At 36.0% G+C, this 16,891-nt stretch overlaps 1 protein-coding gene and 2 non-coding genes across 6 annotated transcripts; all 3 read left to right on the top strand.

Annotated features, from left to right (window-relative positions):
• The first annotated feature begins 555 nt into the window (after positions 1-555).
• On the top strand, positions 556-4,399 carry LOC131160704 (11-beta-hydroxysteroid dehydrogenase-like 4A). Of its 4 annotated transcripts, XM_058116563.1 has the most exons (8): positions 556-691; positions 775-1,024; positions 1,656-1,848; positions 2,061-2,146; positions 2,500-2,631; positions 2,772-2,906; positions 3,931-4,032; positions 4,111-4,399. In XM_058116563.1, exons 2-8 carry the CDS (start codon positions 839-841, stop codon positions 4,177-4,179), a joined length of 903 nt encoding a protein of 300 aa, XP_057972546.1. In that variant the 5' UTR covers positions 556-691; positions 775-838; the 3' UTR covers positions 4,180-4,399. The 4 variants fall into 4 exon arrangements, with proteins under 4 accessions (XP_057972546.1, XP_057972544.1, XP_057972545.1 ...); XM_058116561.1 differs by having other exon boundaries at positions 3,931-4,399; XM_058116562.1 differs by having other exon boundaries at positions 594-654; positions 3,931-4,399.
• A 1,487-nt stretch (positions 4,400-5,886) lies between these two features.
• On the top strand, positions 5,887-6,004 carry LOC131161227 (U5 spliceosomal RNA). The gene has a single exon (XR_009138377.1). It is a non-coding gene; the product is annotated as a U5 spliceosomal RNA (small nuclear RNA).
• Positions 6,005-7,247: 1,243 nt separating this feature from the next.
• On the top strand, positions 7,248-7,367 carry LOC131161226 (U5 spliceosomal RNA). The gene has a single exon (XR_009138376.1). It is a non-coding gene; the product is annotated as a U5 spliceosomal RNA (small nuclear RNA).
• Positions 7,368-16,891: the final 9,524 nt, after the last annotated feature.

The following is a 16,891-nucleotide window of genomic DNA, read 5'->3' on the forward strand; positions in this document are numbered from 1 at the left end:
TTCAAATCAGTAAGTAAAAACCTTAATGATTCATGTTTTTGCTAAATTAAAAAACCTACCCCATTTTCTCCCTTAAATAGCCTCGCCTTCGAACGGTCACCTGCACCCCGAACAGTCACCTGCACTCTCCTGTCCCCTCTGCACTCTCTGCAATCTCCCGTCCTCTCTGCAATCACTTTGCAAACACGGTTCTTAGAGCTCGGGAGGAAATGGCTAGACGAAGCAAATCTCGCAGGTCTATCCTGCGAGATTATCCACGTGTCACAAAGCTGCTGGATTTCAGAGACAAATCTCGCAGCTTGGTACTGCGAGATTTGTGCGATGCATCACCTTTCGGTTGGTTGCGAGATTTGCTTCTCTCCATGTCACGCGTCCTCTTTCCGGCGGCCCATCAATTTAAATCTCACAGCATCAAGTTGCGAGATTACGTAAGCATTATTTTAGAAAATTTTTCCCCAATTAGAGTATTATTTAATATTTTATTTATTTTTAATAATAAAACGGAAAAAAATTCCAAATAATCGAATAAGATTGTAAATTCTCTTATCTCTCTCTGTATAATTTAATAATACTCTATTACAATATCCAAGCGGACAATGATGAACGCTCTGGCCAAGCTACTATCTTTTATTTATTTATTCTGTTTCTGATAATGTTTGTGATTACTCCACGTTTTTCAATGAGTTGATTGGTTTGTATTTGTTTTCTATTTTTCATTTTTAATTTCTGCTCGGTGATTCTTATTCCTATTTCATTGTTTGCTCAACAAATCAGAAACCCATTAAGCACAATCACTGCCGAACTAAAATTTGGGGGTCTCTGTTTCTGCATTTCCACCATGAATGTGATTCGCAAGCTCTTGAACGTTGCAATTCCCGCAGCAATGGTCGTTGCCCTCTTCTTCTTTTTGCCTTCACTTCTGTTCGTAAAGTTCATTTATAGTTCATTTAGAAGGTCCAACATCAGTGAAGACGTGGCCGGAAAAGTAGTGCTCATCACCGGAGCATCCTCCGGCATTGGCGAGGTTTGAGAATCACCCATTTCACTTAGTTTGAGCAAATATTGATCAATTGAAGCTCTATGTTTAATGGGTTCCTTATTTTTCGAGTAAATAACGATTAAGTAGACCTCTGATTGTAATGGAGTAGACCTGTGATTGTAATGGGTTTCTGATTTTTTGAGCAAATGGTGGTTGACTGAACCTCTGGGTCCAATGTGTTTCTGATTTTTGAAGCAAATATTGATAAATTGAACCTCTAGGTTTATGGATTGCTGATTTTAATCACTGGGTCTGATGGGTTGCTATTTTTTACCATATATTGATTAATTGAACCTTTAGGATGTAGTGGGTTCTGATATTTTTTTAGCAAATATTGATTAATCGAACTCCTGGCTTTAAAGGGTTTCTGATTTTTTGAGCAAATATTGATTAAGTGAACCTCTGGTTTAATGGGTTTTTCTCATCTTTTGAGCAAATACAGATTATTTGAACCTCTGGGTTTAATGGGTTTTTTATTTTTATTTTTTGAGCAAACATTGAATAATTGAACCTCTGGGTTTATTGGGTTTATGATTTTTTGAGCAAACAATGAATAATTGAACGTCTGGGCTTAATGGGTGTCTGATTTGGTGAACATATTTTGTGATTTTTGAAGCATATTGCTTACGAGTACGCCAAGAGAGGAGCTCTTCTGGTGCTCACTGCAAGAAGAAAAGAACGTCTGAGAGAAGTTGCAGAGAAAGCCAGGAAGCTGGGGTCGCCTGAGGTTATGGTGGTCCGGGCAGATGTTTCCAAGGCTGATGACCGTGAGAGATTTGTTGACAAAGCCCTCCATCGCTTTGGACGATGTATGCTATAAGCATCCAACTATCTATCACATCCCTGTCCCAATTTTATATCATTATATTTTATTTTTTAAAGAAAAGTTTCTACTGTAAATTGATTGGTTTCTTTTAGAACACTTCAGTCTTACATGGACGTAAGTTTGATCCACAAATAGAAACCAAATAGAAAAGTTTCTACTGTAAATTGATTGGTTACTTATGAATGAATGTGACAGTGGATCATCTGGTGAACAATGCTGGGATTGCTCCAGTTCACATGTTTGAGGACTTTGCCCTGATTTCTGATTTGGCTCCTGTTATGGTAATTCTCATCACCATATTCACCCCTTTCTACTTAAATTTGAGAATTGAGATGGAATTAAACGTTATGTTTAAACGTATTCAAAGAAAAAATATATATATTATTTAGAATATGAAGACAATGAACCAAATATGAACATGTAATGCTCTGAAATTTACATTCCTAGTAATGTCTGAGAATCATATGAATCAAATGCTTGGAATTAGAATTAGGCCTATGCTCTTGGTACATCTAAACTCCTCTCTCTCTCTCTTTGAGAATTCATATTCTTTATTGGATCCTTTGATGTATGAAATAGGTGCCAACTGAAAAAAAATCTGATAATATATTGCAAATTTTCAATTTCCATGAAGGAAACCAACTTCTGGGGTTCAGTTCACAGTACCCATCTTGCAATTCCACACCTGAGGAAAAGCCGAGGGAAGATCATAGTGATTTCATCAATGAATGGACGGTTCCCACTTCCAAGAATGAGCTTATACAATGTAACTTCTCTACTCATCATCCGGAAGCTTTACTCTGCATCTCATTCTTTTCTTTTGGTGTTTAGGATCTAAGATTCATGCTCTCTCTCTCTCTCTCTCTCTCTCTCTCTCTCCTGACTGATCTCTTTTGCAATTCTCAGGCAAGTAAAGCAGCATTGATAAGCTTGTATGAGACATTGAGAGTTGAATTGGATGGGGATGTTGGGATAACAATTGTCACTCCTTGGCTTGTCAATACCCAAGGAGAGTTTCTCTCAAAGCTAGGCCTGGCTGAGGTATGCACAAAGACAGAGAAAATGAGAAAAAAAAAAATTTTGGCTTCTTTCTGTTCTTTTTTTAATAAATAAAATGAAAGAATATTGTGGAGGGGTTTAAACATGGAAAAAGAATTTTCTAATCTTGTGTTTGGAGTTTAGAGTTTAGAGTGAGGTCTGAGTTTTGATTTGAATTTTCTGTGGATGAAGCCTAGATGCATTTGAATGCCTGCATTCAGCACATATTGGAGAAGATACAGAGTTTGTGTAACTATTTTTCAAGTGCATTTATGCTGCATTTGGGAGCATCGATTTGGGACGTTAGATTTGGATTTGGGTGGATTTGAGCAAAGTTCAATACATTTTTATCTTACATATTCAAATCCAATACAAATCCAAATCTAAGTTTTCTCTAAACATAGGGTTAGGTCCTTTTGTGTAAATTGTGTTGAATTTTGCCCAAATCCAAATGTAAAGTCTGAAATCTGAAATATAGCATTGTTTTTGGTGAGAAAGTAAATTCAAACTAGACCAAGGTACTTATTAAAACCTTAATCCCTTTTTTTGAGAGCATTACCGATCCCATTCAATTCTTACGTACCAAATATGTCATAAGGTTGACTGTTTCTTTTATATGGTATCACTCCACATTCATATAGAGATCACTTGGTGCACACCTTCACTGGATTACCTGCGTTTGGATGACTAGAGCTGGACTTCAAACCTAGATTTATGTAAATTTGAACAAAGTACAATACACAACTGCATATATTGTTTTGTCCAAATATATACAAATACGATCGAAGCTTGAAATTCATGCTTTAAAGCACAAAATTTCTGGTTTCTTTCAGCTCAACATATCTTACAATCAAAGAGTATGGAGTTTGAGCTTTAAATTTGAAGCTGCAGCCAGCAGAAAACACAAATCCATGAGCCAGAATTGAGTTATGCACGAATTTAATTCCAAGTCTGAAAATGAGCATTAGTAATTCTCAATTAAGTGATGTATTATATATGTTCACTGGTTTGGCTTTGGTTTGTACAGGGTGTGATGAAGTTTATCCCAGTGAAGGCTGCTGATGAATGTGCAAGAGCAATCGTGGAAAGCGCTTGCCGGGGGGATGAGTACTTGACACTGCCCTCTCAGGTCAGGCCATTGTTTCTATGGAAGGTTTTCTGTCCTGAGGTGGTGGAGTGGTTTAACAGATTGCTTTTTCTCTCTCAGCCTAAAACCCTAATGAAGGACCTCAATTTTAATCTGGCAGATGAAAAATTCCTCAAGCCAGGGCACTAGGTTTGGATTATAGATGGGTTTATGGGATAGCTTCGGTAGTTGTTTGGTTCTTATCGAATTCTTTCGAAGTTTGGGAATAAGGTCTTTGAGGGGGAAAGAATGTGTGAAAGTTGGAATGAACTAAATTGTAGTTTTGAACACTTGATGGATCCATGTAATCTTAGAATCCATAATATATGATTGATTTCTTAATCCTTGCAGGTATTTTATCATTGGAAACTCTGTGGAATTCAAGTTGAATCACATTACAATACAGTCTATAGCATAAAGTGAAAATTTGTTTAGGCTAAGTGTTTGTTTCGTTAGCTTGATTTTGCTGAGCGCTCTTATTACACGTTCGGTATAAAAGAATGAAATTGAACTGAGGGGAATGGGATCGAGTTTATCATTTGATTTTATCATTTTTTCATTCCATTGTTTTTCGACTTCCATTCAATCTACAAATTAAACATTATGATAAAAAAAAAAAAAAGGAAAGTAAAGCACAGTTAGGTTTGCCCTAGTGGTAAGGGTGAAGTTGGGGCTTGGAGATCCCAAGGTCGCAAGTTCGATTCTCCACTTTTGATTTGTCTAGTGAATTACTAATGGGGTGTCAATGAGCAAGCGGCGATAATTTCATCCTTTGATTTATTTCCACTTAAATAGTTCACAAAGGTCTATCTAGGTGAGAGTTTCATAAAAAAAAATTGAAAAGTCAGGGCACTGTCAAAAATTAGAAACAAAAATCAAAAACCAGAAATATGTTTGATTAACATTTATAAAATTGATACAAATTAAAATTTTGATTAAAAAAATGCTCATTTTCATCTTTAAATCAAATAATATTATGAAAATATGATTAAAATAATAAAATTATAAATAATACACATTAAAGAATGACTATAATAAAAATAAAATTTATTTTACTTATTTTACTTAATTATTTTACATTCAAATTTAACTTTATAATACAAACTTTATTGGGCATAACAATTGAAAAATAGTGAAAGTATTTTGTAATTGACTTTATCATTAATTTTTTAAATTTATAAATATTTTCCTTTAATTTTATTAAATTCATATGATCTTTAATTCTTATTTTAATTTAAAAGTATATAAAATAAATAATTTAATCCAAAAAAGAATTATCTTTAGATATTAAAACTTCTGGCAATAGGTTGCTAAAACAACTAAAAATCATAAAATCTAATTTTCAACTTTTAGCAGTTGAAAATCAGGCAACGGAAATAGAAAATTGACAATATAAACAAACGTATTAAAAAACAAAAAATAATGATGATACCAAGCAAATCCTTAGTTTATATCCTATCCTATCGTTTATATAATTATAGACGATAAACCAAATACAAATTGAGATAATTTTTCTGTTTAGCATGCGATTTTTAAATTAGACGGCTCAAACTCTAATCTAAGAAGGAGAAAAGGACCTTTTGGCTTGGAATGGAGCCTGACAGACTTTGTTCTGAAATATGCACAAAGATTTTCCAGATCTCTGCTAGCCCAGCGGCAGCGAGTGTAGAAACTAAAGAAGAGGGAGATGAAACTTGGGAGGAGAGTTGTTGATGCTTTTGCTTTCCTTGTGGGTTCTGAAATGAGTTTGGTAGGAGCTAAAGGAGACCAGAAATGTCCCACATCGGAGTGGAGAAGCTACAAGAAGAATCCAACATTAATATAAAACGAAGGGATAAACGCAGGGAAAAATCACGGAGCCGTGCGATGAGCACACAGCGAACTATTCTTTCGCCTTTTACTAAAGAATACCGTGTGCTCGTCGCCAATAGCGGCATACGCCTATTTTTGGGGGGGGCTCTCTCTTCGATGGCCTCCTAACAAGAAAAGTTCAAATTTAGTTGTCGTTTGGTTTTTTTTAAATTTTATGTACAATTTATTCTCTTGTATTTTTATTAAGTATTTTATTGTATTTGTATTTTTTTCATGAAATAAAATATTGTTATTTTTTTATATTCGTTTGTTATATAAAGGTCCGGGTGCCTGGTGAATAGGGCGGCAATTTCATTTATTTCCACTTAGGTAGCTCACGAAGGTTTGTTGTGTCATAAAAAATATTTGAAAAGTTAGAGACCGTTTGGCATCACTGTCAATAAATAGAAACAAAAATTAAAAACCAAAAGCAGAAAGTAAAAACTAAAAATCAATAATGTGTAATTAACATTTATAAAATTAATACAAATTAAAATTTTGATTAGAAAGTGCTTATTTTCTTCTTTAAATCAAATAATATTATAAAAATATGATTAAAATAATAAAATTACAAATAATACACAATAAAAAATTATTATAATTAAAATAAAATTTATTCTATTTGTTTTACTTTCAAATTTTATTTAAAAATTTTATTAGGCATGACAATTAAAAAATAGTGAAAGTATTTTGTAATTGATTTTATCATTACTTTTTAATATATATATATATATATATATTTCTTTTATTCTATTTAAATTCATATAATCATTTAATTTTGATTTTAATTTAAAAGTATATAAAATAAATAATTTAATCCAAAAAAAATTGTTCTTAGAAATTAAAATTTCTAACAACTAAAATCTGATTCTCAATCTTTTGGCAGACAATTGAAAATCAACAATAGAAATAAAAAATTGACAACATAATCAAATGCGTTTTTATAGTCCATCTTTTCACCGTAGAAAAATAAAAATAAAAAATAAAAAACAACAAAGATACCGAACAGGCCCTCAATTTATGTCCTATCCTATCATTTATATAATTATAGACGACAAACCAAATACAAAATAGGATAATTATTCTATTTAGCATGCGACTTTAAATTAGATGCCTCAAACTCTAATCTAAGAAGGTGAAAAGGAGTCTTAGGCGTGGAATGGAGCCTGACGGACTTTGTTCTGAAGAAGAGGGAGATGAAATTTGGGAGGAGAGTGTTGATGCTTTTGCTTTCCTTGTGGGTTCTGAAATGAGCTTTTGGTAGGAGCCAAAGGAGACCAGAAACGTCCCACATCGGAGTGGAGAAGCTACCACAAGAAACCAACATTAATATAAAAATAAGGGGCAAAGCAAGTTGATAAACATGGAGCCGTGCGATGAGTACAGAGCGAACTATTCTTTCGCCTTTTACTAAAGAATACCGTGTGCTTGTCGCTAATAGCGGCATACACCTATTTTTGGAGGGGGGGCTTTCTTTTTGAAGGTCTTCCAACAAAGAAAGTTAAAATTTTAATTGATATTTATGTGTTTAATATTTTAGGTCTATAAGTTCCTAACATATGGAAGGTGTTATTAACATATTTTTAATTAATATATTAAATGGTATTTGGGGATTATAAATTGTCTTAGTTTTGTATTTGCATTAATAAAATACAACATAGCATTTTCCCAACTTTTATTAATTTTATTATTTAACTAATACTTAAAAAATTGACAAATAAAAAAAATGGACATCAGTATACAAAATTTATTATTTTCTATGTTCACTGCTAGTCATCAAACAAACGATATGTGTGTAACGTGTTTTCATTTTAATTTCTTAATCAAATTAATTAATTCTTCATTCTTTTAATATTGACTATTTGTAGACATCACATTTTGTCTGTGACTTATATAACAAAATTTGGGTAACATTTTTATTTCGTAAAATGAAAAAATTCAAGAAAATTAAATTTTTTACCTTGAAAATTAAAAAAAAAAAAAAAAGGAAAAAGCCTAGTCAAACAAGCACAGCCCATTCGATCCAAACCCATTAACCCAAACATGCACAGCTCATTCAATCCAAGCCCATCAGCCCAAACATGCACAACCCATTTAATCTAAGCCCATGAGCCCAATTTAAGGCCTAGTCAACTTAAAAGCCCAAAATTGAATAAGACAATAGCCTAGTGTTGAATCCAAGCCCAAATGGGCCTAGTCCAATTTAAATGCAGTCTAGCCCAATTAACTCATCTCTTTTGAGACCCAAACCCAAGAGGCCCAAGTGGGCCTAACTTAGCCTAACCCAACCAAACCCTAAACCCGTAGCCTAACCTTAAACCTAACCTTGGTTTCCCTTGTTTGATTGGCAGAAAAGTGAGAAAAAAATAAGGAAAAAAGGAAAGAAAAATTAAAAGGAAAAAAAAAAAAAGAAGATAAGTTGAGATAATGAAAGAGAAAAGGGATCAAAAGAAGGTGGATACTCATCTTGGTAGGTTGGGATCAGTTGGGAAAGAGTTCAAAACTCTTCACACTTGTTCTCTGGAATAAGACTTGTAAAAATAAAATCAAAGAGAGAGAGAGAGTTAGAAAGATCAAAAGTGTTAGAATGTGCGATTCGAAGGCGGGACCTAGCAACGGCTGGCCGACCATGCTAAGTCAAACATAGGTATGTGTAAGTACGATGGGCCCATTCCACCTGTGCCAAACTACTAGAGGAACTACAACACTCCCATAAAGTTACATCAGTTGTCATCTCCCACACTCTACATAAGATGTGTGGTAGCACTAACATATTCATAATCGTGAACATCTAGCTACGGTACCGTGTTTCGTAAAACTAAACTAAACTATCCGAGTTCTGATAACATATAATACTTTTCATGATATTAAAACATAACAGTTTCATATTTCAGGATAAAACATGACATGATATTATTTATTGAATCTTGACATAACTTATCACGCCTCGAACCCAGTAATGGGACCTAGGGGTGAATAAGTAACCTAACTTGTCCCTGTATCATACAAATCATCAATGACACAACACAATGAATAAGGGTCCGACCCCGTGGGGTTCCCGTACACCTTATATACATTCATACACATAACAGATGCACAAAGGAAAAATGTACACATTCAGTACCATACCAGAGTTTATACAAAAGGAATCCAGGTTCCACAATGCAAAACATAAACCCAGGTGTCAACCAAAGCCACAAAAGATAACCCGATATAGTCCTAGTACTTACCTAGGTACTTCTCGCAGTACACCGACCACTACGCTCCCAACACAAGGACACTAGTTTCGGTAACTCGAAGGATTTGAAAAATATGTACATACAACAGGGGTGAGACACCTCTCAGTAAGGCAGATACAGGTTATATTGGTGTGTGGAATTTGAGTATTATCAGGACAAAAAAAATACACAGTTAAATGCAATTTCAGTATTTTCACAAAACAATTCCAGTACAGTGCATACACGCACACACACATGATCAAGAAACCTGGTGTTGTCACACCCTTTGGCCTGAAGCCGACCCGCATTACACGGTGTCCTCGGCACATGGCGTAGCCCTAGGCTCCTATGGCATCGTATTGGTACAACTGGTGGATCCACACCCTTCGGTGATCAGCCGGTAAGGCTCACGCCCTCGGATATGAACTCAGACACTCTTTCAGTACCTGGAACAATTCGGAACCCAGTTCTTATTGCATTTCAACAAAACACAACCATGCATGTTAATATAACCACACAAACCACACTCATTTGGTACTCTAAAATCATGCTCTTCCAAACATATACAGTTTAAACAAATCAAGGCACGACCATCCCTATAACACAATATATATCACAAATGAGTAACCAAAATGCACACAAGACCGTGAACCACAATTCTACTATGTCTGATTTCAAAAATAACTAAAATACATAGAATCCCCTTACCTTTTCCCAAATGACAAATCTCAAACTCTACGGCCCCTAAATAGCGAACCGAGTTCCCAAAACCTATAAATCACAGTACAGAATATGCTCACAACTCCGTTCTCTACAGAACTATCGAAACAGAATTAAAAATTGAGTCTTACCTCGATTTTGAGCCAAAACTCGAAAACGCCTGAAACAAAGATCTAATCCATAAAACTTGTAGAAAATCCTTCCTTGATCCTCATGGTAACGTCGGATCTATGATTCCAACAACATACGACAAAGAAATCTAGAGAGAGAGAGTGCCCTTCGAGTTTTAGAGAGATAGAGAGAGGATTTGAGATTTCTTAGCTAATGAAAATGGATATTTATAGCCATTCGACTTGGCCAACCTCATCGACGAATGACGTATTTGTCGATGAGCCCATGTAGACAGCTCGTCGATGAAACGGTGGCCTCGTTGACGAGCCTGAGATTTCCCATTTTTCGAAACCACTTGGCTTCTCCTCGTCGACAAGCTCCTGCATTTCGTTGCTGAGCAACCTGAGGCCTTCGTCGACGAAGTCTGCTCAATTACCATTTTACCCTTCTTTCCATTAATTTATCCATATATCATGGTTCGGATTCTTACTGTAACGACCCAAAGAATAATGGTATTTAAATAATAAAAGAAAGGGAAATGGAAACCGAAAATAAAAGGAGGCAGTCAAGCATTCGTCGACAACATTGCATTTTGGAAAGGATAAATCCCGAGGAATTTTTCAGCTCCTCATCGACGAATACAGGGGACTCGTTGATGAGGGTATAACAGGAGCTCGTCGACGAGGATATAACAGGAGCTCGTTGACAAGGGTTGGAGTTCGTCGATGAACTTTCTACATGACTCGTCGACAAGGTGACGCGGCTTGTCGATAAGGAAATATCAAGGGGATGACTTTGGAGTTTCTGAATTTCGTCGATGAAGGGAAAAGTTCGTCGACGAATTTCCTTTGACCTCGTCGACGAGGTGACGTGGCTCATCGACGAAGGCCACAATTTAAATAGGCCTAAATTCATTTTTGGCCAAAATTTCCTGCGCAGCACTTCTCTCTCTTTTACGCTTTGGTTCCTCCTCCTTCTCTCTTTGATTTCGGGTCGGAACGGATCGTTGGTGGGGTTGAGGTGGAAACCATCTCAAATCCAGGGTAAGGCTTTCTACTCAATATTTGGATTTTTGGCAGTTGTAGAAAGTGTTATACGCTTGAAAATACTGAACTTTATTTCTCGAAAATTTCATTTTCAGGGTGTTGAACAGGGAACCCCACGGGTGTGGGACAAATTTTCTTAGGAACTTTTCAGAAATCAGGTAAAGGGATAAATTAAGCTAGTATTTTATGAAAAATATTTTTCTTGTTATAGCATTTGATTTCAGGAAAATAAGTATATTTATATATGATTTATATTTGGGAAAATGCTATTAAAAATGATGGTATATTAAATATGTGGAAAACCTGTTAGTGTGGCATGAGTAGAATTTGTTATGGAATACTGTTTTATGGGAATATGTTAATGATACGGATTTTTATAATAGAAAACCGGCATATGGGCCGAGATTTTGATATATTTGCCAACGTACGGGTCAAGCTATGTGTATGATTTGCCAACGTACGGGCTGAACTATGGATATGTTTGCCGGTGTACGAGCCGAGCTATGGAAATGATTTGCTAGCGTACGGGCTATGCTATGATTTGCCGACGTATGAGTCGAGCTATGAAAAAATGTGTAATACCTGCGTACGGGCTGATGATTTTCATGATATACGTATATATGCAAAATGATATGATTGATTTGATAATTAATGATATGAGATATTCATGTATCACAGTTTCATTATATATTATATGATATAGAACCTGATTGGTTTGGTCAAAGCTAGCACTTGCACGGTACCGTTGCTATGTGTCCATAGTCTTCATGATCATGATATTTGTGTTAACGCTGCTGTACGGAGTGGTGTGAGATTGGATGGTCGATGTGGTTTTTAAGAAGTGTGTGAGCGCCCCTAGTGTACGGACCAGGTCTGGCAGACCCATTAGACTTACAGACTGTACTTTTGAGTTGGCAGTGGTCGGCCAACCATTGTCAGGTCCCGCCTTCGAGCAACACAACCCAATCATGTGGGGGTAATACATGACAACAGCCAGCTAACCTACCACGAATGTTTTTGTGTATTCTTATTATATGAGATGAGATATGTTTATGAAAATGCAGTATGTTCTGCCATGTTTTGATGATATATATATATATATATATATATATTCCCATATTTGACAAAACAGTTACTGAATATGTTCTGTATGGTATATGTATAACACGGATTACTCATGTTGCCACACACTGGTATTAGTTTATTTCCCTTACTGAGAGGTGTCTCACCCCAAAATTTTATAAACTTTTCAGGAGCCCCTGATAGGAGAGTGGGAAAAGCCCCGCTAATCTAATACGATAGATCTGCCCTTCCAGAAGGGTAAGTATTTTGATAGGGTCGGATGTATTTTGTGAAAATAACCCTAAGACATCTTTTTGGGTTAAGTGTTGTGTATATATGTATGCAGTGATTGTAGTAACTCTGGTATTGTGATGTATGGTATAATGAGATGTATATGATTGTATGTTTCCTGCTGCTTAGGCTTCCGTTTTGTGTTATGATGTATCCTTGGTACCCACGGGTCCAGGGGGATTATGATTTGCTAAGTTGGGATTTATGATTTTGTAATATGTAATATATAAAAAAATGTGGAAAATAAGCAAGTCGTCACACTTACAACCTCCCCTCCTTACAAAAAATTTCGTCCTCGAAATTTGCAATCTCTCGTTTACGAACTCATTCACACAATCAAACACATACTCAACTTTAGAAAAAACTGGCAACTACTACAACGCAGCCCCGTCACAATATAAACATACCCTCGCTTATGGCGGAGGAATATCGTGATTACATACATAAACCGTCTCAGGAGTTCACAATACACACACTCCCCAAGACTAGCCACCTATTCCAATACAAAGTAGGGTAATATACACACATACTCAGAACAACTGTTGATACTTCCGTCATGTCTCCACTTCCAATTCCCAAGAAGCTTCCTCAACCTCATGATTCTACTACAATACCTTCACTAACGGTATATCCTTGGTACGTAGCTACTGAACTTTATGGTCCAAAATCTAAATAGGTACCTCCTCATATGTTAAAGTATCCCCAATCTCCAAGTCCTCTTAACTAATAACGTGTGATGGATCCAACACATACCTCCTCAACATGGATACGTGAAACACATCGTGGATCCTTGAGAGTGTTAGGGGTAGTGCAATCCTGTAGGCTACTGGACTCATTCGCTCAAGAATCTCGAATGGTCCAATATACATCGGGCTCAGCTTGCTCTTATTACCAAATCTCATCACTCCTTTCATCAAAGCGATCCTCAGAAATACCTTACCCCCCACCTCGAACTCTAATTCTTAGCGGAGAACATCCGTGTAACTCTTCTACCGACTCTAAGCTGATTTAATCTTATCCCGGATCAAACCCACCTTCCCAGACGCCTGCTGCACGAGTTCAAATCCTAACATCTGACGTTCACCAACCTCATCCCAATATAGAGGAGATTGACACCTCCGACCATACAGAGCCTCGAACGGTGCCATCCCTATACTTGCCTGGAAGCTATTGTTATAGGCAAACTCTACCAATAGCATAAACTGTATCCAGCAACATATCTTCCAAGATCTGTATTGTCCTCTCTGACTGTCCATCAGTCTAGGGGTGGAACGCTGTACTGAAAGTAAGCTTCGTCCCTAGTGCTTCTTGCAAGCTCGTCCAAAATCAAGAAGTAAAACTCGGGTCTCGATCTGACATAATGGACACCGGTACCCCATGCATTCTAACTATCTCTTGCACGTACATGTCTGCTAGCCTACTCAAAGGATAGCTAAGTTTCATGGTAAACAGTAAGCAGATTTCATCAACATGTCCACGATCACCCAGATAACATTCTGCCCGTGAAGTGCTAGCGGCAATTCGGTTACAAAATCCATGGAAATATGCTCCCATTTCCATTCCAGAATAGCTAAAGGCTGTAACAGCCCTGCCAGCCTTTGATGTTCAAATTTCGTCTGGTGACACATTAGACACTGCTCCATGAACTGAGCAATCTACCTTTTCATACCACTCCACCAAAAGGTCTCGCGCAAATCTCGATACATCTTCGTACTACCCAGATGTACCATATATAAAGAATGATGCACTTCTTCCAGAATCATCCTTCCGATCTCTTCGTCATTCGGAACACATATCCTAGTCCCAAACCTCAACACACCTCCCTCAGAGATGTTAAATTCCGTAGCCAACCCCTGTTGCACTTTCTCTACAATCTTAGTTAACCCGCATCACTAGCCTGTGCAGCTTTAATACGCTCAAACAAAGTTAGCTGAACCACCAAGCTAGAATTAAAAGCTCGATGATCATCGGACACCAACTCTATACCAAGGCTTTCCAAATCCCGTCTGATGTGATGTTGATCCACAATTGCAGATACCATAGCATGTTCCGACTTTCGACTCAACGCATCGACTACCACATTAGCTTTCCCCAGGTGATAATTGATGGTGCAATCGTAGTCCTTGATCAACTCAAGCCACCGTCTCTACCTCATATTCAACTCCTTCTACGTGAAAAAGTACCTGAAGCTTTTGTGATTAGTGAAAATCTCGCATTACACACCATATGTAATAACCCCAAAAAGGGTTATACAAGATTAGTAAAGTGATTTTTTAAAAAATAATAATAATTTAAAAAATTAATTAATTAATTAAATTTAAAGGAAAAAGAAAAAAATAATTAAAATTTATTTTTATTTTTATTAATAAAATATATTTTTATTATTATTATTATTATTATTATTATTATTATTATTATTATTATTATTATTATATATTCACTCATGAAGCATAAAGAAGCTTCAGGAGTTGTCTTCCATAAAAAAAAAAAATTGCGGAGAGCAGTTCCTTCCCCCCTATAATCTCTCTCTCTTCTCTCATTCTCTCTCCCTCTCTCCTCAGTTTCGTGATGGATTTTTGTCTGATCGAAAATCGAAAGATACCACCGGACTCCATTCTCCATTGCTGTTATTTCTACAGAAGCGGATTGGTGGTAGTAGCAGCGTAGGCGTATCTTCTAGGGTAAACTAATTTCTCCTTTTTTTCTCAATTTCTTGCAAATTATAAGCCCGTTTGACGATCAGATACCACCATGAGAATCTAAGGACGATTCTCTACAAGTCTAGCGGGACGGATTTCTTATGGGGTCGTCGTGGGCAAAACCCTAAATTTGGGTTATGGTGGTTATTAAGGAGCTTATTTTTAATTAATTAGTATTAATTTAGAAATGCTAAAATATTGAATATCAGGGGTTGAAGTAGGATTTCGGAATTTAGGGGCTTGGTGAGCGCCGCAGGTGTAATTTTGGGCCCCACAGGCACAATTCAGAAAAATTAAATGGGGATGTTAAATGTTAGTTTAATGTTAATTTGAAATATATGGAGCCTAGAGAAGGTTAGATAGGTATTATTTTGAGAAAATAAGTTAATTAATCTAGAAAAAATGTAAATTGTAGGAGTTGAGTTTCGAGCACCAAGGTTGTTGGATCTGGGTGTTAACGAGACTCTCAATAAGTCAGGTAAGGGAATAAATTATAACAGTATTTTTAGAATTACTGTGTGAACTAATATGTGAAAATGAGCGTATGGTATTTTGTTTGGAAATTCTTATGATATAAATATTAGATAAATTGTGTGGCATTTGAGTAATATTAAATTATGGCATTTTGGAGTGTGAAATTAATATATTATGAATATTGGATGAAAACTATGTGACATATGACGTATATTGAAAAATGTGAAATATAACGATGAGTATTTTCTAAGAAAATGTTGAAATAAGAATTATTGATGTGATTATTGGAAAATAATGAAATATGACATTTATATGTGAGTAGAAATGATTTGCATGAAAAATGAGATTTTGTGAATTACTGATATAAGTATTTTGAGAAATGTTGAAATACATAAAAAACGATATATATTATTATGAGATGATGAAATGTGCAAAAAAAATGATGAGGATATTTATATTGAATTGAATTGTGATATACTGAAATATGATTGATGAAATGCCAATACCGCATAATGATTGCGGATATGTGGTAGTGAACCCTGATGGATGGTTATGATATTGAGTACGATATCGTTGCTAGTGGTGTAGTGCAACCACACGGACTCTTGGAGCGTGTGGTGTGACAGTCGACTGTGCCATTTTGTAGGGTTGTTGGGCCCTTTGAGTTCGGATCAGGGTTATAGGCCGGCCAGTCGTACTACAGACGTGATGATATTTTGATCTAACCGGATCGGCCAACCGCGGTTAGATCCAGCCTTCGGGCCGCACAAGCTTGACCATAGGGGGAAGCATGGTGTGGAAAGAAAGATCCTCAGGGTGGCCATGAGTTACAGACGCGATGTTGGTATTTGATACCGAGGATACTCATGAGCGGGATAGTAAAATGGAAACGAAAAGTGAAAAAATGATAAAATTGGCTAAAGTGATAAATGAAAGAAATAATGGAAATTGAGAAATAAAGAATGATAAAATTGAGAAATGGAACTATGTGAGTTAATAATATAATTAATTGAGGCGAAATGAAACTCTCCACTTGAGAGCTTACTGAGTAAGGTGAGTACCCTGATAGGTATCAGATGTGGTCATTCCTAGCAGTGTAACGTGTTAGGGTAGAGGGAAGCTACCTGTATGGGCGAGTAATCTTCCCTATTCTCAGGAACTTCGTGGGTAAATATGTGTTGGAAATAATTGAATTTGAGAAATGATTTAAAGCTTATAAAAGCTTGTGTTGTATATCTATATGATTGTGAGAATATATTTATGAGTGTATTTTTCTCAAATGAAATGTTAATTTAAAAAGTAAAATGTATTATAACTGAACTCATATGGTCACACACTGTAAATAATTTATTCCTTCTTACTGAGATGTGTCTTACCCAATTATCTAAAT

The sequence above is a fragment of the Malania oleifera genome, chromosome 7 (assembly GCF_029873635.1).
Source record: "Malania oleifera isolate guangnan ecotype guangnan chromosome 7, ASM2987363v1, whole genome shotgun sequence".
Taxonomy (NCBI): domain Eukaryota; kingdom Viridiplantae; phylum Streptophyta; class Magnoliopsida; order Santalales; family Ximeniaceae; genus Malania; species Malania oleifera.